Source organism: Malania oleifera, chromosome 6 (genome assembly GCF_029873635.1).
Source record: "Malania oleifera isolate guangnan ecotype guangnan chromosome 6, ASM2987363v1, whole genome shotgun sequence".
Classification (NCBI taxonomy): domain Eukaryota; kingdom Viridiplantae; phylum Streptophyta; class Magnoliopsida; order Santalales; family Ximeniaceae; genus Malania; species Malania oleifera.
In genome coordinates, this window is record NC_080422.1 from 30,272,939 (window position 1) to 30,295,838 (window position 22,900).

Below are 22,900 nucleotides of genomic sequence, written 5' to 3' on the forward strand. Positions count from 1 at the left end.
AGAATGAAGGTGCAAGCGGCAAGTTCATGATCGTCATGGGAATGGGTATTTAGAACTGAATGTGTTTACATATTTCATATGATTTAATTTGAGGCTCAAAACATATCCTAGACTGACCTTAGACTCATGCATCTCATGAACATCTTTAGGGGATATTTATGGACTCAAAGATATTTTTAAAAGCCCGAAAAATATTTTATAAAAGAGCAAAGAAAGAGTGCAAAAGAAAATTTTTCAAACTAAAAAGGAAAATCTAGAAAATGGTCAGTTCAGAAGATTGAACTCCACGTTGAGTCATCTGAAGATTCAACTTTAGAAGATCGAAATTAAGTTCAGTTGTTTGAAGAATTTCTTTAGAAGACCGAAGATTAAGTTCAGTCGTCTGAAGAATTATTGGTGAAACATAGAACCTGGTAGAAGCACATCAGAAGACTGAACTTAGATTTCAGTCATCTAAATCCGACACTTCTGAAGACTGAATCCTAACCTTAGTCGTGTGACCTTGTGTCTAGGTTAATTTTTTCAAAACTCTAAGGAACTTCAGTCATTTGAGCCTTAACCCTCAGTCGTCTGAACTTATGAGAAAGTTAAAAAATTTAATTTTTAATGAGAGAACACGCAAGTTATTTTTTGATCCAACGGTTAAGATTCATTCTAAAGGTAAGGTTACCTATATAATCAACATCTAGACCCTAGTACCCGAGAAGAGAAACAAGAGATTGAATAAAAAGAACCTTTGGCATATGATTAAGCATATTGTAAGATTAGCATAACTTGGGAGAATACACGGTTGAGTTCTTGATTGGGATTTCAAATTTTATGCTTCAAATCTGAGTTAAAGCTACATTGATCTTCATAAGATTTTCTTGTAATTGTTGTGCAATCAACTTGGTACTGAGGTTTGGTAAATCAATCTGCTTGTTAATATTTATTCTCATAAAGTTTTTCATCTAAACTAATTTTCTTGTTAATATTTATTCTCAAAGAACTTTTCATCTCAAAATCCATTATTGAATATTTTTTGAGAGGTTGATCTTGAGTGTGCTTATATTAAATTGTTTGTGACAGGATCACTATTTGAGAAAAGTTTTCGCCATTGGTTAAACAATTTTGATTCAAGTGAGTATTCAGTTAAAGATTTGATATTTTCGATATTAAAAAACCACTTGATTAAATATCCTTAGTGTTCATAACTCTACATATTATTGAGAGATATATTCTGAAAAAGATTATATTAGGTTTTTTATCTATGGAAATCATATCATATATATATATATATATTTGCATATTACAAAGATCATATTGTGGTTGAATATTTGGAAGAAAGTTTATTGATTTTGATAATTATAATATTCAAGAAAAATCTTTTGATAAGTTCACATTCAATGTTTGTGCATTTAGCAAGTTGACCTGGAATCCTAATTTCTCCAAAGCTTTTACTTATATCATTACTTGGGGAGATTTGATAAAACGGAAATTTTGTGAATCATATCATTCATATAACGATTATATCGTTACATACATACTGAGCTTCAAGTTTCATCATATGGATATGTGTTAGGATTTCAATTGTACTCACTAGCTTTGTTGGAAGCAAATTTTGAGTTGTTTTGCAGATTTAAATTCTATAATATAATCATGGTTCGGGTTGTGAATTGGGTGAGGAGGAAGTTGTGCCTCTTATAAGCAGCAGACGTTAGGGCTCCGTCTCGGTTAAAGGAGCAGTGATTTAGTGGAATCCTTGAGTGTGTTGCTCAATGCGAGGATGTAGGCTAGGTTGGCTAAATCTCGTAAAAATTGTGTTTGCCTTCTTTCTTCCTTTACTCCTTTTATTTTCCGCAACGCATTTCAATATCTATATTTCATGTGTGCATGTTTGAATAACCCCACATGTACTTGATTATTAATTGGGTAAAACAGAATTCATTGAGATAATAACTTGATTCAGCTTCAAACTTGTGCAATCAATTTATTAAATTTAGAAATAGGGATTAAGTGGTAAATAATTTGAAAGTTTTTGAAAATACCCAATTCACCTCCCCTCTTGGGATTACACCTAAATTAACAAAATAAGCAATTCTCGTGTGTATCCTCGCTGAGATGCGTTTAGCGCCATGACCTTCGTCAACAAATGGGCATGTTCGTCAACGAGTGTACAACACTCGTTCGTCGATGAGGCCATGAGTTTTTCGACGAGAGCACTGTCTGAACTTTTTGGGCTCTTGGTATTTTTTTGTCGATGAGGAAAGACTGTTCATCGCCGAGTAGCCTTCATGCATTCATCGACGAGGCCATGGGATTCGTCGACGAGGCCTCTAGAATTTTGCCTTTAAAAATTTTTATCAACCTAGAACTTGTGTAAATGTATCTTTCGTGAAATGCATGAGTCCTAAGGTTGGTCTAGGGAATATTTGAGTTTCAAATTATATCATATGACATATGTAAATACATTCAGTTCTAAACACCCATTCCCATTGAAGATCTTGAACTTAAAGCTTGCCTTTTTATCCTTTTATTCATCTAGTTCCATGGATTGAGCCAAGTGATATGTACTTTAGGTTCCTTGTGGCTTCCATATCAAGTTTACCATTCGTTCATTCTAAATCATGATCCTGTTCACAAACTCAATTGCACAGGTCAAATACCAAGTGATTTTTTATTATCAAAATAGGATTGGACTCATAGAGTCAACATCAAGGTTTCATTTGATACGAAAAACCCATTTGCAACCAATGATTTTGATGGTGGATTGCATCAGAACTCACTCCCATATGCCTTGTTTAACCAAAGCAATGAATTCTTCAGACATAGCATGCTACTAATTGGGATCCTTCAAGGCCTGAGACACACATGTGGGCTCTACAGGTGGAGGAAGAGGTGTTTAGTGGCAATGTAAAGGTGTTTGGGTCTAGAAATATTATTCACATACAGGGCAGTCATAGCATGAGTATGGGTGGACCAGGCCGAAGATGTAGGTGAGGTGGGTGAAGGGATTACCACTGGTTGATAGGGAGTGGGGGATGCTAATAAGGACCTGTAAAGTGAAGCTAGAGCTAAAGGAGCGTTGTCCATCATAGTGGTATAAGTGGAGGGTTTCCATCCAATGGAAGGCACTGCTGGTCTGGGAAGAGCCTATGTGTTAGCATCCAAACCTGACAGAGAAGGCAGAGTGACATGGGTAGAGGAAGAAAAAGGAAAAACACACTCATCAAAGACCACAAGCCGAGACACATTGATGCGAGATGTAACAAGGTCCATACACTTATAGGCACTATGAGAGCTCGAGTAACCAAGAAAGAGACAAGGCATGGATTTGGTAAAAGTTTACATATGGTATAAGTTTTTAGCCATGGCTAAAACTGACAACAAAAAATGCTCAATTTCTTGTAATTGGGGAGATGGCCAAATAAACATTCATAGAGGAAGACTTGTTTATCTCAATAGAGTGAGACCTATTTCGACAATGTGTCGATGGCAATGTTCACTTGTACCATTCTGCTAAGGTCTATGAGGAGAGAAAGTGACGAAGAGCATGATATTCGCCCCATTATCAAAGTACAAGTTTTTGATTTGAAAACCAAATTACTTTTCAAGTAGGCCTTTCAATTGACAAAAAATGGAGCAACATCACTATTTCGACAAATAGGAAACAACCAACTATACTTGGTAAAGTGATCAACAAACAAGACATAAAATCGAAACCCATCAAGTGAAGTGGAAGTCGTAGGCTCCCAAACATCAGTACAAATGTATTTAAGAGGATGAGTGCTAACAAGAGAAGTGGAAGAGAAAGGCAACTGGTGACTTTTATTGCATTGACAAGCATTACAAATAGATGATGAAGAGACACGAAACACTACAACTTGAAGGGAAAAAGTACAAATAAAAAAATCAACTACTTTATTTGATGGATGCCCAAGTCATCTATGCCAAGTGTTAGATGTTGTTCGTTCACCAACAAAAGCTAAAATAGAAGACTTGGTAGCGGAAGAAGCCATTAGCATTGGATAGACACCATCCTGACATTTACCGCAAAAAAGAGTTGCCCCCGTGCTTTGATCCTTCATAAGAAAGTAAAATGGGTGAAACTCAAGATAGACATTATTACTACGAGTGAAATTATAACGGAGATTAAGTTCTTGTGAATATTAGGAACAGAAATAGTAGTAGTCAATTTAAAAGGCTTCGAGAAAGAGGGAAGAGTCATAGAGCAAACATGAGTGACTTGCAAACCTGAGCCATCACCAATTATGACCTCATCCATTCCATTATACTCCGAGTGAATAGAGAGATTGGCAAGATTAGAGGTGATGTTGTGAGAAGCAGCGAAATCCACAAGCCATTTTTTTGTTGGTGGACTCGTTGGTAGTAGCACAATTGACAGACTTCACCCCTGAAGTCGAGTGACAAGTGTTGGCCTAGTGTCCCACTTTGTCACATAGCTGACAAATAAGCTGGGGCTGGCCAAGCTACTCTTTGCAATTATAGCGGCTAGAGTTAGAGCAACGCTAATAATAGGAACCAGGGTTGGAATGTTGATTGTGGTTAAATGGGGAAGTTGTAGTGAAGTGATGAGTGGTGTTTGTAGGGGCAACCAGGGTAGAATTAGAAGCGTCAACACGTCTCAAGTAGCTTTCATGTCTAGCCAACATGTTATAAAGCTCCTTAAATGTTAGAGAAGTCTCACGTGCCCGAATAGGTGCTACAATCTCATGAAATTTAGGATCAAGACCATTGAGTGCATACAGAGTAATGTCATCCACTGAGATGAAAGAGTCAATCACAGCAAGTTCATCAACTAAAACCTCGATGGCATAGAAATATTCCAAGACCGAGCAGGACTCTCGTTGAATGAGAGTTAACTCCTCTTTAAGTTGCAAAACACAAGTACATGAATGATTGACATACAATCTTTGCAACTTGGATCAAGCATCATGAGTAGTGGTTGAAGCGGCAATGAGTGGCATAACTAGTTTGGAGACAGATGCAAGGATGGCATGAAGGATCATCTTATCTTGCTTCAGCCAACACCAAAAAGACAAATTGGAGGCACTTGCAAAAGATGAACCGAAAGAAGAGGTGCTAGTAGAAAGTGTTCATAACGGACATACAATGATACTATCAAGATAGCCCTGGAGGTCATAGCCAATGAGCAATGACGTCAGTTGGGAGTGTGTTGACTTTGGTGCAATCCCAAAAGGGGGGTGAATTGGAGATTTAAAAATTCTTCCTAGGTTTATCTAACCTAGTAGCAGTAATGCACAACCTAAAGGTAGTCTAATTACGTATGAAGTTTCAAAGATGATAAATCAATCTATTTTTAGCACATGCAACATAGTTCCAGTATCTCTCAATCAAATAAAATTATGTGTCAACCAGATATGTAGTATATTTGGCAAAGAGATTGAATCAAGCAAGAATTATAATAAAAGCAAGTAAAGTATAAGTGACACTGAATATGTTATTGGGGTTTGGCAAACGTGTCTACGTCCCTGCCTTAGCTCGCAAGCCTAAGGATTACCACTAATGCTCACTAAATGGGTGGAGCGGCACCGGTTACAACTAGGTCAAATTACTAGGGCTGACCTCAACCTTTACACACTCTCCTAACGAGGCAGAGAATTCCCACCTCAGGCCATGCCTGGATTACAATCAAAGCTTTTTCGTACAAGTAAAGGTGCTTCTAGTACAAGCAGATTTGTACAATAATATGATCCAAATATGTGCACTCATAGATGATATGGATTTAATGCTCAAGTGGGATCCAATATGTGAACTCTCTAAGATGTGAGAGTGTATGTATATATGAGAGTACAACTTTTGATACAAGATATTATATTCAACGAACGAATAATCAAAAGAAGTTTAACACAACCTAAATCAAATATCTCAAGGACATTCTAAATGTAAAGCACAATAGATATTCTAGATTGAGACTTGCAAAACAATATCAAAGATTACATGCAAGCTTTCAAGTCTTGCAATTTGAATGCCAAGACAAGCAAGCCAAAAAACAGATCTTCCCAATCAAATATTTATATATGAAATATTATGGGAAAGTTCAAACAAGCAGGAGCTCTCAAAAATAGATTTTCAAAACTTATGAGTATGTGAGAGTGTTTGCCAAGAGAATGATTTAAATATGCACTAAATTCTCTATTTCAAAAAGACATTTTCAAGTGAGTATCAAAGAGAGTATTAAAAAATAAGTGCTTGGAATGTAAAGTATTTAGCAAAAAGAAGTATAAAAATTTGAGACGAAATTTGCTAATCACTTTTTCTAATCACTTGCTAATTGAGTCAAATGAGAGGTATATATAGGGTGCCCTTGAATTTTGACCGTTGGGGACCTGTTGGGAATATTAGAAAATGTTAATTACAATTTAACCAAATTTACCCTTGATTACTACAGTTAAAAATAAGGCAACCCGAGAGATTTTGTCGTCCGGTCCTTAGGGCGAACAGACATAGATAGAAAAGTTCAGTTTTGGATTCGGGTGCCTGAGGTTAAGTTCAGTTGGCTGAAGTTAAAGTGATGTTCCAAACCACTCGAGGTTTGGTTGCCTAATTCATAGTTCGGTCTACCAAATATGATGATTCGGTCGCTCAGGGTATTTTTGAATTGAGTATTCGGGTGCCTAGGGAAGGTAAAATGTGACATCCCTTATGTTCAGTCAACCATGAACAGTATATTCATTTGAGTACAGTCGCCCAGGCAACAATCAACTTTGTTGACTTTCTAGCTATTCGGTCGACCGAGGCATTTTTAACACGCTAGCTTTGGTCTCCCGAAACCTTTTCAAACTTAAGAAATAGGTCCTCTTTTTTATTTAAGTTCACCCCTGATTGCATACACTGACTTGTGAGTTTTTGGGGATTTTTGTCATTGATGTGTAGGGACCTAAGTGTCGATCTATGACCTCTTGAGCATTTAGTCCTATCATGCAGTTATTATAGACCATATTATATTACATACCAAGTAAAATTAAATGCAAATTACAATAACAGAGAGAGCTTCATTCTTTTGCTTCTCCAAATGCCATATGTGGAACATGATCTTCAAGGTCTGTATGGCTTCCTTGAGTTCCTACCATTAGTGCATGCTAAGTATGAACCTATTCAAGAAGCTCAGTGCACAGGTGAGAAACATTGGTTTTGTCATAATCAAAATCGGATCAGACTCATAGAGTCAACATTCTCCCCCTTTTTGATGATGACAAAAACAATTTGCAAAAGTGGGCAAAGCCAAATAGACTCCCCCTAAGTATATGCACATAATATAAATTTGAAGTACAAGCATATGACATATGACAAAGGAAGACTAGCATACAAAAATTATGCATTTAATTCTTAGTTGTCAATAAAGCTCAATTCAATTCTGATATGTATTTTGCTTTCCCAAATTTACATTAGATACTTATCCCCCTTTTGACATCAGCAAGAAGGGGCTAAGGTAGGAAAGTAAACACAAAAAGAATTCAGATATATAAGATTTAATTTTGATTATTTTTGAAATTTTGGCAACATGTCGTTTGAAAATAGAGCGATTCCCAAAACTAAATCAAAGACCTGATGAATTGTAAGCTTAGCTCAATATCAATACATGCAAGATATTCAATATAGTCCAAAGTAGTGCATGCAAAGATTCAAACACATCCAACATTCATGATCAATATGAAGCAAACATTTCAATATATACATTAGGAACATGAATGTAAGTGCTAGAATTGATAAGGGATTTCAGAATCGTAGTATGTGGCTCCCCCTTTGTTTATGCACTTTATCTATTCTTATAATTTTTTAGTACAAGAAATTAATATTTTGAAGCTTATAAAGCATCATCAAGAAAAAATAATTCATCATTTAAGATCATCTCTTACAGAATGGACTTTAAAAGGAATCCACCTTTGGAAACAATCAACAAGCATTTGGGGATAATATTTGCAAAAAAGAAAAAAAAATTGGATAGCCCTAAGGAGATATAATTTTAAAACAAAAGCTCCCCTTTTCAATTTGAGAGCCAGGCTAGGTTTCAAATAAGAGTTTACGAAGCATACGAGCCACTGAAATTTGGATTCAAGTCCAGCAAGGTGTTCACAATTTACCAGAACAATCCATACTGAATATAGTCAAGAAGAATGCAATGGGATGTTCTAGGAACGCAAACAAATTTTGGACTAAAAAACAACACAACAAAGCAAGTAAGTCCATAGTGTTTAATTTTTATAAAACATAGGATGTATGCAATTGGAGATGTGTTTTAGAAAAATTTGAGCAAAATTTTGTTTAAAAATATAACTTTTTCCCATATAAACCTGCTTGCGAAACCTAGTTATATCATATAATCCTTATAGATTTTGCATCATCCAGATGCCATTTAAGTCAAATGCTTTAAAGTACCTAACCAGTAATGAATTCAAAACCATACTCAAGCTAAGATATTACTTGTTAATTGAAGCAAAGTGTATAATCATGCAAGCAATTCAAATTCAAATCAAGTTCTACATGCGGACGCATAAACTTTTAACACATGATTTGATTATTTTGGGAAATATCTGACTAAATTTTGGCAGCGTACTGTCTGTAAACAGGAAATTTCCTATAAAACCTACACCAAATAGATTCAAGCAAGCAATATATTATTTAGTTTGAGCATGCAATAACCTATAATTCACTACCAGCATGCAATACACATCCACTGCATCTGCCATGTATGAGGCATCAACATTCAGACAGAATATTAAGAGAAATTTAAAAGTGCATGCCATCATGTGATAAATCAAATCAACCACCATAAAAAGAAAGCAATCATCATCAGTATGTGAGTGTGGTGGGTGAAAATGTAGTGCAAAAGTAAAATAAAAGCAGTATCAATATTACAAAGTCAACATGTATATAAGCAAAAAGGAAAAGAGAGAATCAGCTGACACTACATGTCTCCTTTATATCTCACCATCTGCAGGTCCTTCTTCATCATCACTCACATCCATATGCTCTTCGTCTTCATCATTCTCATTTAGATCCCTTAGGCGTTCATCAAGAATGTGAAAATTTGCCTTTATGACCAATTCAGATTCTGTAAACTGAGGGTGAAGCTCAGTGTGCCTCACATAGGATGTGGTAGCTGGCTCCCTTATCTCACTCTGCATAGACCCCTTAAATTCATTAAAGGAGGCAGTGAGACCAGTAATAGCAGCAATGATTTTTGCGTTTGAGGGCATGTGAGGCTGATCTTAAGGAGCTTCTAGTGGACCTCCTATTCTCTCTGGAATGGTTGGCAACCATATGTTGCTTATATCCCATTAATTTTAAGTGGTAGAGGAGAATAGATCTGAGCTCTTCACCTTTTTAAGTACTGAGTAAGGTGTTATGGTGGCTTTCTCTCTTACAAAGATCCTATTTAAGATGCCCCTATATGGCAGGATGATTCTTTTCCCAACAGTTTTGATAAATATCCATTTCTGGATTAGTTTTGGCAGATCTAGCTTCTTCCTCATGAAGAGGCACCACATCACAAAGCAGTCTAGATAAGATATGTGATCTTTGGATCCAAACTTTGGCAAAATATTGTATGTAATCAAGTGGTGAACAAATTTTTCCTTAAGTTTTTAGGATCTATACCTGGGAGTATGATTTAGATCAACCACATGATTAGTCATTACAAGATTACAAATCTTTCCATTGTGAACCCTTGCTCATTTATCCAAGTGGATACATGATCTGGGCAGTCAACCTCTCCTCTCTGAACATCAAAGTTCTCAACAATATATTCATCATCAAACCAAATGTCAGTCTCAAAAACCCTAGAATAGTACCCCCCCCCCCATATCATTCTGTCCTAAATTAGCATAGAATAATCTCACAGGAGTGGGATACATCCCTTTAGCTTAATAGATGATGAAATTATACCAACCATGATATTTAAACATTTCCAAGACATTATTGAAGTGATTTTGCATAAACTCAATGTCGAGGATGTTACTTAGGATTGGCTCCTTAAGCATAAAGGTCCTTTCATACTTGATCCTTCGATCCACTAAGATGAACCATTCGTCAAGAGCGGTACCAGATTCAACGTGTCTTAGGGCTCTAGACGTGGTAGGATGATGATTTTTGAGAGAAACAAAGGTGATATAAGGAATAGGGAGCACTGATAAGAGAGCAGCCCTTAGGTTGCTTTGAAAGACACAGAAAAAATGAAACAGTTTTTGCGCCTATTACATATATAGATCGTGGATTCGGTCACCCGATAAAGGGTTCAGTTGAGCGATCCACATTAAGAGTGGCGGAGACTGAGTCTATTTAGATGGTTGAATTTGAGGTCGATTGGCTGAAACCTATTGACTTTTCATATTCTTATCATCGGTTGCCTAAAAACAATAGTTCAATTTGAGTTCGGTTGACCGAACTGATGTAACGTTCATACCCTATGCTTCGGTCACCCAAGGTTCTGCTCCGATCTACCGAACCACAAATTTGGTTGCCCAAACCTCTTTTCAACGAGAATTTTTTAGCGCCCGAGGCAGTCAACACAGGTAAACATACCCATTCAATCGACCAATGAATTTAGGTTGAAATGAGTTCAGCTGACCAAACCCAGTTAACCCTCCCTTTTTGACCTTTTCTTAGAAAAGATAAGCCAAATGATTTAGATGCCTAACTTTTGAATTATTTAGTGCACCAATTTTGACCTTTTTTCATTCAGTTCCCCTAGAGTCATGGTGAGATGAATTCAGGTTTTTCTTTGACTCTCCATACTTGTTTCATTTTCACACCTTTTCTTTTGAATGTGCAATCAAACTTTATATGTCCCTTCTTTTTACACAAAATCCATGTGGTGTGAGTATAAGGACTGGAGGAGGTACTAGCATAATGTTTAGATTCTCTTACAAAGTACCCCATGTATTGGTTCTTCCTCTTTCTATTTTTAATTCCATTGAACCCTATACCTTCTTTGTCTAAGGTCATCTTTTGTGATCCTAAGAGTTTGTCAAAGTTTTCTTTGCCCCTAGTGAATGTATAGATGATCTTGTCTTGATCCTCCATTTTTCTTTCCAGGTATTGCATTTTTAGATCTTTTAAGCCCTTGCAAACACCTTCTATTTTTATGAATTCTTTGGACATTGTTTTTTCTTTACACTCAAGTTCTTAAATAAGACAATCCTTTTCATTATCACTAGAGATTTGAGATTTCAAGATATCCAACTCTTTTTCCAACATTTCATTCTTGTTTACTAACTTTTTGATTTTAAAATCATTTTCTTTTTCAAAAAGAATTTTTGATTCAATTTCTTTCAATGATGTATCATTCTTGTCTTTCAAAACAATATAGCGTTTAAGTGCTTTAACGAGTGACTTATGAGTTTTAATGTATTCTTGTTTGAGTTCCTCATAAGTTGGCATGCTATCACCATTAGATTCACTACAATAATCACTCTAAGAAGTCTCATCACATTTAACACGATCATTGCATGAATCATTTAATGAGGTGGAGGGAGACAAATTTACCTCTTCGTCGGTTAAGGCAATAAAGCACCCATTTTCCTTTGAGCTTGACTTGCTCGAAGTGATACCCTTTTTTTGCTTAATTTCACCATACCTCTTTTCAAGTTCCTCCCATATTTCTTTAGTACTATGACATGCCATAACTTCATGAAGGATGTTAGAATCTAAAGCATACAACAAAGTGTTCATGCCATCAAAATTTATTTGCATTAAATTCATGTCATCATCATTTAAGTCATTTTATAATTTGGGAACTTCAACAAAATCAATGGTTTTCATAGGCACAACATTTCCGTGAGCAATAATTTTTCAAATCCTCCAATTTAAAGCTTTAACAAATATAGTCATTCTAAATTTTCATTCAGTGAAGTTTTCACCGTAAAACACTAGAGGATTCGTAGATTATCTTCCCTCACAAAATGGGGATGCACCGACAAAAGCCATCATGATCTTTTACAAAATAACGCTTAAGTCTAAGAGACGAGGCTTTGATACCAATTGTTTACTTTGGTGCAATCCCAAGAGGGGGATGAGTTGGAGATTTAAAAATTCTTCCTAGGTTTATCTAACTCAACAGCAGTAATGCACAACCTAGGGGCAGTCCAATTACGTATGAAGTTGAAGAGACGATAAATTAATCTCTCTTCAACACTTGCAACACAATTTCAGTATCTTTCAATCAAATACAATTACTAGTCAACTAGATATGCAATATATTCAGCAAAGAGATTGAATCAAGCAAGAAAGAGAATATAAAGCATGTAAAGTAAAAGTGACACCGAATATGTTATCGAGGTTTGGCAAACGTGCCTACGTCCTCGCCTCAGCTTGCAAGCCCGAGGATTACCACTAATGCTCATTTAACGGGTGGAGCGGCACCGGTTACAACTAGGTCAAATTACCAGGACTGACCTCAACCTTTACACACTCTCATTACGGGGAGGAGAATTCCCACCTCAGGCCATGCTTGGATTACAATCAAATAAGCTTTTTCGTACAAGTAAAGGTGCTTCTAACACAAGCAGATTTGTACAACAATATGATCCAAATATGTGCACTTACAGATGATATAGATTTAATGCTCAAGTGAGATCCACTCTATGAACTCTCTAAGATGTGAGATTGTATGTATATGTGAGAGTACAACCTTTGATACAAGATATTATATTCAATGAACGAATAATCAAAGGAAGTTTAATACAACCTAAATCAAATATCTCAAGGATGTTCTAAATATAAAGCACAATAGATATTTTGGATTGAGGCTTGCAAAACAATATCAAATATTATATGCAAGCTTTCAAGTCTTGCAATTTGAATGCCAAGCCTAGCAAGCCAAAAACAAGATCTTCCCAATCAAATATTTATATATGAAATATTATGGGAAAGATCAAACAAGCAGAAACTCTCAAAAATTGATTTTCAAAATGTATAAGTATGTGAGAGTATTTGCCAAGAGAATAATTTGAAGATGCACTAAACTCTCTATTTCAAAAAGATATTTTCAAGTGAGTATCAAAGAGAGTATTAAAAACTATGTGCTTGGAATGTAAAGTATATAGCAAAAGAAGTATAAAAATTTGAGAGGAAATTTCCTAAATCACTTTTACTAATCACTTGCTAATTGAGTCAAGTGAGAGGTATATATAGGGTGCCCTTGAATTTTGACCCTTGGTGACCTGTTGGGATTATTAGAAAATGTTTAATTATAATTTAACCCAGTTTTCCCCTAATTATTGCTGTTAAAAATAAAGCAACCCTAGAGATTTGTTCACCCGATCCTTTGGGCTGGTAGCCCGAACAGACACAAATAAAAAAGTTCAGCTTTGGATTCGGGTGCCTGAGGTTAAGTTTGATTGGCTGAAGCCAAGGCGATTTTCCAAACAGCTCAAGGTTCGGTTGCCCGATTCACAGTTCAATCTGCCGAACATGACGATTCGGTCGCTTGAGGTATTTTTGAACTGAGTATTCGGGCAGCTGGGGAAGGTAAAAAGTGACACCCCTTGTTTGAAACTCAAGATTCGATTTGAAAACTATAGCTCCACTTTACAAAAATGTTAAGGGAAAAAAAAACCCCCCCAATATCGACTTATGTTCTAAGATTGTTTAAACTAAAATTCTAGAATTTAATTTTTAAACATGCCTAAAATTAAATAGAATAACACATATTTTTAAGGAACCAACCACTTGCTTCATAATGCTATCTTGTTTCCTCCTTTGCCCGTACTCTGCCTGATTTCCTTGCTGTCAATTTCCCACTATTTCTACAATTCAAGACTCTCAACAGTTCTTTCTCAATTTTTCTTCAATAAGCTACTCATTTCTTATTTCAGTGTTTTTGTCCTTCTGAAGTTCTCTATTTATAGGCTTAAGAAGCAACTTGATTTAAATTTGATTAATCAATTAGTTTTAAATTGATCAATCAAACTTAAACTAATTGGCTAATTAAATTGGCAAATCAATTTAAATTGTTCAATCACATTTTTAAAAAAAAAAATTATTAACCTTTATTCCGATTTCTTAGCTGACATTCTTTTGTGTATACGTGTAGATTTAAGCGTAGAGAATCTAGCCCACCTTTTTGTTTCATATTTCCTTTTTTATTTTTTTTTTATTTTTAATGTAAAAATTTAATTTCCCTGTATTTTTATTTTTCCTGAATTTTCTCACTTTATTGTATTAATAAATTTTGTCTAATTTGTGTTATATAAACTCCAAACAAAATGGGTTGTCTACAAATAGTAACCTTCTTATGATTAGTGATGTGAGGCTTTAATCCAAAGGAAGGCTTGCTTATGAAAGGGCACATTGTGGAAGGTAAGTCCCTGTTTAGTTTTTCCTTTTTTATTTTTTAATGACTTTGGGATCCTTTAGAGTTTGGACCTTGACCTACTTACCAAAATCGAGGGGGTATGTTTGTGTCAAAGTCCATAGTTGTGGAAAATATTTTTTATTTTTAAATTTTAAATTTCCAAAAAATTATAGAAAAATTTAGCTTATTTTTTAGCTTTTAAAGATTCATACTAAAAATGCAGAATGTAAAAAATTTGTTTAAATGTTCAATTTTTTAAAATTTTAAAATAATCACAAAAAAACTTATTTTTCAAAATTTCAAATTTTACATAAGATAATATTTGAGATTATAGATTTTGGAGCTTGAATTCAAATTTGTATGAATTTTAAATAAAATTTATAGATAATTCATACAAATAAAAGTTTGAGATATGAATGGCAGATGCAAAGTAAGAGTTAGAATTTTAGAAAAGCAATAAAAAAAATGTGCTTTTCATCTTTTCTTTACAAGTTTCAAAAATTGGAAAATAAGGTTGTAATTTTGTAATTACTTTAAAAACTAGAAATAAAAAATATAACTATTTGTCGTTGCTCATTGATCAACAAATGTTGTAAAAATGAAAAAAAAAAATTAGCTATTTTTTTTCGTAATTGTTCAGGAAATTTTAAAAATGGAAAACTAAAATTATATTCCAACCTTGGAATGTATCGGGGAGAAAGGAAAGGAAAGGGAAATTTAAATTTCCTTTGAAAAGTCAAAATGCTAGACCCTCAACGGCAATTCTTGGGCGATAGGCGGGATCGTCCGGCTGGGGAAGCTTCCAGTACTACGTGTCCAATCCTACGGACTATAAAGCGCCATGTCACATATATTCAGAAGCACCGACATATGTCTGGAAAAAGGCTATAAATATCCCCCTTGCCTCTTTACTCTTCTGGATGGCCATGGGAGCAGAGCAAGAACTCTCAGATCTCATTTGGTTTTGATAATTTTCCCAGTTCGAAGGTGAAGAAGCTGCGAACAGACGAAACCTAGCACAGACTGTGATCATAATTTCTGTGTCTTTCCATATCGCTGACGCCGGGGAATATAATCGAGAGGTTGTATGATTTCTTTTCACCTTTTGTTTTTGATTTTACTCTCTGTGTTTGTTTTGGATTTAATATTGTAAATCTGATTTTGGTTAGGGTTTGATATTGATTTCTTCTGTAGTCCCTTTTCAGTTTAATCTCGATGACTTGACTACGAACGTGTGATTATTTTATTTTGGATGATAAACTAAACAGTCTAAACCCTTTTAGCCCGGTGCCGTTGCTTCTGTAGTTGTGTTTTTTTCTCCCTACCTTTTTGTTTAGGACCGTCTAGGGTTTTTTCTTGCGTCTGTTCGTGTGTAACAACAATGGAGTTTTTCCGACTTGATCGTCAACAGTCTTTGTTTAGAATTGTTATATCCTGGTTGAATGTAATGAAGGATGAAGAACTTTGATTCTTTTTCTGCAGAAGTGTTATATGTTGACAAAGGGATAGTTACCTTATGGTCTCACCCCTTGAAACATTGGAGCGATATTGTGAAGATGGGTAACTACAGTATATACAAATTCTAACATGGCTTCCCAATTCTTTAACCACGCCAGGAAGAAGAAATTAGCATCCGGGCGGGATGGATCTCTACCTGTAGCTGAATTTATTTGAATGATAATTGTATACTTTATTTGTATGGTTCTCTGATGAGCCACTTCTTCAAATAAGTGAGAGACTGGGTGTATTGGGGTTTAGGTTTTAGAGTTTTGAGAGAAGTCAAATCTTTATTTGTCTCTTTGCTCACATGAGTTTCTCTTCTGTTCTACTTTGGTTCTCTTTGTTCTATCTACTTTACAAAGCTACTTTTGATTTCTCCTAAAAATACGTGCTTTTGATATCTTTAATTGTTCATAAATTTAAAAACTCAAATATCAAACCGTATCTGTTTTGGAAGGAAGGAGAAGGAGGGAAAGGGAAGAAAATGCAGAGAAAGTTTAATAATACTTTTGTTTGAAAGTTCTACTTTTTTGGGATGGAAGGAGATTGAAAATTTTCTCTTTCCTCACTGTCTATTTGAAGCTCTCTGAATCTAAACTCTCATTTTCTTTTTCTCTGTAATTAATAAAAACATGCATGTAGAAATTAAAGTTATTGCTTTCCCTCCATTTATGTTCTTTAAAATATTGCTTTTATTCCCCCTCACTCAACAACCAGATTCTTATCAGTACAATTGCTATGAGCCGTGCAGTGGCGAACTTGAGCTTGAGCTGAACTCATTTGTTTATAAGCAATTTTGAGTTGAGCTGAAGGTCAGCTGGAGCTTTGACTTAAAGTTTTCTGTTCGTGTTTAAGTCGTTCAGCATATATAACTCGAGCTTGATTCGACTAAAGTTCATTTTACATATAAATGAGCCAAGCTTGAGCTCTATTAGTAATACTCAACCATCTCCAGCTCGAGCATATTATTTTCTGTTTCAGAGAATATTTATTGATAATTAATAAATTTAACTAATAAATTTATTGATTTTATTAATAAATTTATTGATGTTACTTGACTTAACTAAAGCTCATTCCAAACAAATAAATGAGCAAAGCCATTTAGCTAATTAAATTTATTGATAATTAATGATTATAATATGAGATATATATATATATATATATATATATATATTTTAAAGTAAAAAATTTAAAATCAAATTTAGTGTGATTAATATTGAGTTTGTTCACAAGCCTAATATCGTGCTAGTTTATGAACCTAATATCAAGTTTGTTCATGAGTTTTTAACGAATTGATAAACGAGCCAGTTCGCAAGCTGTTAAATGAATTGGGTCATGAGCCTAACAAGTCGAATACGAATAACTTCGAGCTTGACTCTTTCAATTGACGAGCTCAAAACTTGAGCTCATGCTCAGCTTGTTTGACTTAATAAATGAGTTGGAGCGAGCCATTATCAAGTTGAGCACCAATTAGCTAACTCAAGAGCGGCTCGACTCATTTGTAGCTGGGGCTAACAAAAGAACTCGAGCAACTGTGGAGTCTGTTGGCCATGATCTTACTAATACACTTGTACAAAATAATGCAGAAGATATAGGCCTGAAATCAGAAGGATAAGCCAGGTTTTTAATTTTAAGAATAAGGGTTAAAAGAGTAGGATTTGCCTGTTTGCAAAGCTTTAAGTCATTGAAGAAAGATAGGACAGTAGCCGCCTCATCAGATAAATGATGTACCAAGGCCAGGAACCTTCTCATACGAGGAAGAGGAAGCTTCTTACTCTTCTCTTTATGAAGTGATTTGCCTAGGATAAATTTAAAGAGAGTTTAAACGAGAGGATTGCAAGTCAGAATTTTGTCATTAGGAGAGCCAAGCAGATCAGAATAGAACTTCGGAAGCTCATTATTGATTTCCTCAAAAGATTTATCTGTTTACTGTTTTGGGTTCTGATTCGTGTCTTAACTCTTTTATTATTTACAGAAGAAGAGAAGAATTTATTGTTGTGATCACCTATTTGGAGCCATGACGCCGAGGCTTTTGGCTTCAAAAAATTTTCTTCAATACCTCAGACATCTAGATAAGCTTTTTGTTATGGCAGCCTCAGATAGTCAGATATAGCAGCTGGGTTTGAGTTCAGGATATGAAGTTGAGCCTGATTCAATGCTCGTTTTGCAGAGTCAAGCCTTTCATTAATGTGAGAAAAGAATTGCTCATGGAAAGACTTCATCTTTAGTTTAAGAATTTCAGCTTCTGATAGAGTAAGCATTGGAGAACCATGGCTGGTGGAATTCCAACTATCAGATAGATCAGAACTGGACAAAATAAAATTTCGAACTCTAAAGAAAATTAGCAAAACATACCCAACGAGAAACTTGCGTTTGCCTAACGGCGTTTTTGTTTTTTTTGGCGAGTCATAGCTGCGTGTTTCCAAAAATGTGATAATAGAGAACTTCCTATTCTATAAAAGGAGGTTCCACTTTAATGGTTTCTCGCATATTCCCACCGATCACGAAGCTTGAGGCCCAAGTCATTCAGACAGAAGCAAAATCACAAGGACCGGAAGGGTCGTCCCTCTCCAACTCATTCCTCACTGATCAATCCACGACTCCAACTCCTTCTCTGGTACTGACTCGCATCCATCTTCCTCCTCTTTTTGCTTTCTCTTCTGCATTAATTTGTTTCGACAGTGGACTCATGAATGAATGTGTTGGTTAAGTTTTGATCAGAAGGATGTGTCCTTGAAAACTCCAAGTTCTACCCTTCCATCGTGGAAGAAACTCCCCAGGAGAAATTTAATGAAAGAAGATAAACGTGTATTATGTGTTTGGGAATTGATTTCAAATCTTGGATTTGAATTTATATGTATTCTATTTTTTAAGTATTATAAAGTAGATATTAATTTGGAATGACTCATTTATGTATATAGCGGCTATTCGCTGCTAGGTCGTTCGTCGTTCCGCGACGGTAGTCATCGTTTGTGTTCGCCATCGTCGTCTCTCTCTCAGTTCTTCTTCCTTCTTCGGCAGCAATCTTGTCGTTTCCGTCGTTGCAGATCTCTCGTCTTTCTGTGTTTTTCGGCAGTAGTCTTCTCTGGCTCATCTCAAGTTCCTCGTAGATCTCTCGGTTAATCTCGCAGCTCTTTTTTTTTTTTCGGGCATCTCTATCTCATCTGTTCTAGTTCCGGTTGTCTACTCCGGCGATCTTTTCTCAGCTCAGTGTTCAGTCTTCGTTCGGTGTTCTTCCTCCTCTGCAGATGTTGTCGTTCCCTGCAGACGTCATTTGGTGTTCGAACCTCATCGCCGTCGTTCGGTTGGAACTCCTACTCCTTCCACTAAAGTCGTCGTCGTGGTCGTTCCTCCCTGCACTGACTCATCATCGTGCTACTTCAAATATTGCTTCTTTGCAATTCGTCTCCCTTTCCGGCATCGCTGCACATCTGGTTCTCAGTTTTTCCTGTCGTCTCGGCTATTTTTCTCCAGTATCGCCGGTGCTCGCAGCAGTTTCTCCGGAGCTCTGTTATCTGTTATCCTCTCCGGCATGCTCCCTGTCTGTCCAGTGACTTCTGGGTAGTCTCCGGCCAGGCCTGCCTTCTCCGGCCTCATCTCAGTGCACCGTTCAATCTCCGGCGTCATCTCAGTAGGTTCTTGATTTTTCGGCAACATTTTTCCGGTGTCGTCTCATTCTGATTGTCATCGTCTCTCCTTTTGCCAAAAACCAATAAAATATTTTACTTCAAGTTTTTTTTTTTTTTTTTTCAAATCCAACAAATTCAAATTCAAGATCCGACATCTAAGCTTCCAAACATAGTCCTGAAGTTCTGTTTAATTAATTGCTTAAATGCAACCACTTGCAGAAGACTCTAGGTTGAGGGCAAATTGCTGGAAAAAAAATTCATGTTTTGCTCCTTGGTGGATCGGTGCATTACTAATCGATACCTTCTAGTGAATAATATATCTAATACTTGGTGATATCTTCTATTTGATACTTTTTAAAGGAATCAAGTTTGTTCCATAGGCTCTATTTGACATAAGCAAATATTTATTTGTTGAATTTTTATTTTTTTTAGAATTTTCTTTTCTAGTATAAACTAGGCTTCTGATCCCCAGATTTGGTGAACAAAGGCTGCCCAAACAAATTTGCAAAACTAAGATTGCCCAAACAAGTATGGTGGTAAATACAAGAACGTAAACAACAAAGTTGGGTATTGATGGTCATTTTATAGTTGCCTATGATTTGCTGGAGGACAAGCATCAGGATACGTTGTTGTTGTTATTATTATTTATATTTTTTATTATTCTTTTTTGGTGTGGAATTTCCAAATTATATTGCATTATATTGTTTTTCTCTTAAAGAATTAATGTTATGCCTTTTTTGCTAACTATTGATTTTTTCTGTTTAATTTTACACAGGCATGCCAACTCCTAGCAGCCGGTCATGTGTAACTCGTCCACCTGCACCTCTGAAGTGCCCATGGCTTGTGTTTTCTCATGGGAAGCACAAGTCCACACAAACATTCTACAACGTAGCCGAAGATTGCTATTATGTGAAAAGCATACCTGATATGTGCCAAAAATACATATGTGCTTCTTGTCACGGATGGCTGGTGATTATGGATATCAACTCTGATGACTTTTTTTTACTTAATCCTGTTTCAATGGAAAAAATAGAGCTGCCACCATGGAATTCATTTACGTTAGAGTCTTGTGTTTTGTCGCTGCCTCCTAGCAATCCCAACTGTATTGTTGTTGTTTTTGCTGCGAGTTTAGGCGAACCTTATATCAGGTTTTGCCGACCAGGTGATTGCAGATGGATCGATTGTGAACTGGGATCACTGCTTGAAATGCTGAGGTTTCCTACTACCTGTAATGGCAAAATTTATGGACTTACTAAAGTCAAAGGAAGTCTTGCAACCTTAGAGTTTGTTGGCTCCAATGTATCTGTCAGGAAATTAGTAACGGAGAAACGTCCTTGGCCATCCCTGCCAGGAATTACACAGTCAGGAGCACATCTAGTTGAATCAGGTGGGGAGCTTTATCTTGTCATCACAGCGCTTGTTGGTGAAGCCGCTAAGCTTCGGGATGTGGAGGTGTTTAAAATGGACTTCCAAAGTTTAACTTGGTTGGAGGTGGAAAGTTTAGGTGACCGAGCATTTTTCGTCGATGGAAATTGGGGAAACTCTGTTTCTTGCTCCTCTGCAGCATCAAGAATTAAGGGAAATGCTATTTACTACATTGATGGACGGCGAGACAAGAACCTGTATGTGTTTCATCTTAAAGATAGGAGCTTATCTGTTTCTCTACCCCTTCCAAAATTTCATCATCTGTTGGATACTCTTTGGGTTATGCCAGAAATTCAAGAACATGCTAAACTAGATTGATTAGCCATGTACTGTCATTTATTATTTTGTTGCTAACCACAAAAAAGTACTCATACTTTCGGATGGATTATGTGTCTGTTATGTTTATATTGACATTTTCTTTAATGCTCAATAATTATAATCTCATAAGTCTAATCAATTCTTTAGAAAATTTTTTATTTCATAACATAAAGCAACTTTAATCATAGAAAGTTTGATCTTCCACCTTAAAATTAGAAAATAAGTTATGTAATATTAAAATAATTAATCATGCGGGTAATATTGCATATCTATAGATAATGATGCGATGTTCATTAGGAACACAAGTAGAAATTTACACATGGTTCAAATTTCATGCTAACAAATCTTAAAATCTTTCTTTTCATTCGTATTAAGCGGTATAAAAATGACTTTTTGCCTCTGGAAAAAAATTTAAAAAATGTTGGAAAAAATATTTCTCATGCTACTTATTTTAAAAGGGTTATCTTTTGAAAAAAAAAATTGACTGAAATGAGGGGAAAATTGAAATATATCTATCAAGGGTTCAAACTAACTAGTTCTTATTCTTAATCCAAATTTCTCTTATTTTGCAGATCAATTATATCCGTCACTCAAAAAAAAAAAAAAACTTGATTTTTGTAAATGTATGTGTCTTAGATGTACTAAATTTACCTTTGTTGTCATTCCACAAAAGCAAAACTTGTTAGAATTAAATGAATTTTTTGTCAAATATTTTGGAATATCAAGTTAAAATTTCTTAATGGTTAGCAAATCATCATATTTCATGTTGAACCATAACACTATTGGGATTATATTAATATGGGCCTATATAGATAGTTCACTTTGACGGAATGACCAATATATCTTTTCATCCACCCCCAACCCCTTTTTTTCTTTTTGGTTTTTTTCTTTTTTATCTCAACATTCATTAAAGAACACTTTTTTTTTTTTTTTTTTTGCTTATTTCTTTTATTTTCAAAAAAAAAATCAAAATTTGCAAAAAATTCAAAAATAGGATGATAAATCAAAACTAGAAATAATAAATTTAGCCAAAAACATTTTAACCCTCTTGAGCTTTATTGGTGAAATCTCGTAAAAGTTCCATGCCAACCCTCCTTATATATACTTCACCCCACTAAATCCACAGCACACACTGTCATCATTCACTTGCACACTCCCAAAATACAATGATCCTTATATATATACCTAAGTCATGTGTGTGCTCGCCCCTCTCCCCATGTAAGGTTCCCCTATTTTTTTTTTCTCCCTTTTGGCACTCGCTTCCCATGCACAAAACTATCCTAAATCCTACCTATAAGTCCATCCCCACATTTCACACCTCACAAGAAATTTCCCAAGGAAGAACACCTAAGTAAGCCTACAATTGTTCACCATGCCTCCATAGCCGAGACATTAAAGGAGCTCAAGGTCTAGGTGTGGCTATCCGTACACCCCTCACCTCCTCATTTGAGTTTGTTGGCTTAACATGACTTTCGAATCTTGCTTTGATGATAACAAATAAAGATAAATTTAACATGTTACGGTTAAGTGATGATGTTTCAAGAATCCTAGCATATGAAGTTCAAAAGTTCAAGGTTTATAAGCTGAAGATCACAAGTGTTATGAAAGAATGCATCCCAAAGACAAGTGATCAAAAGGAAGCTTAAGAAGCCAAAGATAGACAAATCATATGGAAGCTTAAAGGATTTTGAAGGTCAAGACAAAATGGACA

General features: G+C 35.5%; 1 protein-coding gene across 3 annotated transcripts; it reads left to right on the plus strand.

Annotated features, from left to right (window-relative positions):
• Positions 1 to 15,233: 15,233 nt before the first annotated feature.
• On the plus strand, positions 15,234 to 21,312 carry LOC131158400 (F-box/kelch-repeat protein At1g57790-like). Of its 3 annotated transcripts, none has more exons than XR_009137478.1 (2): positions 15,234 to 15,399; positions 15,800 to 16,202. XR_009137478.1 is itself a non-coding variant. In XM_058113247.1 (2 exons), the coding sequence occupies exon 2, from the start codon at positions 20,224 to 20,226 to the stop codon at positions 21,187 to 21,189; it is 966 nt and encodes a 321-aa protein (XP_057969230.1). In that variant the 5' UTR covers positions 15,236 to 15,399; positions 20,222 to 20,223; the 3' UTR covers positions 21,190 to 21,312. The 3 variants fall into 3 exon arrangements, 1 of the variants encoding a protein (XP_057969230.1); XR_009137479.1 differs by having other exon boundaries at positions 15,934 to 16,202; XM_058113247.1 differs by lacking the exon at positions 15,800 to 16,202 and adding an exon at positions 20,222 to 21,312 and having other exon boundaries at positions 15,236 to 15,399.
• Positions 21,313 to 22,900: the final 1,588 nt, after the last annotated feature.

What these genes read in the sequence shown, in the direction of transcription:
- LOC131158400 (XM_058113247.1), top strand. Translation starts at nt 20,224, where the DNA reads ATGCCAACTCCTAGCAGCCGGTCATGTGTAACTCGTCCACCTGCACCT.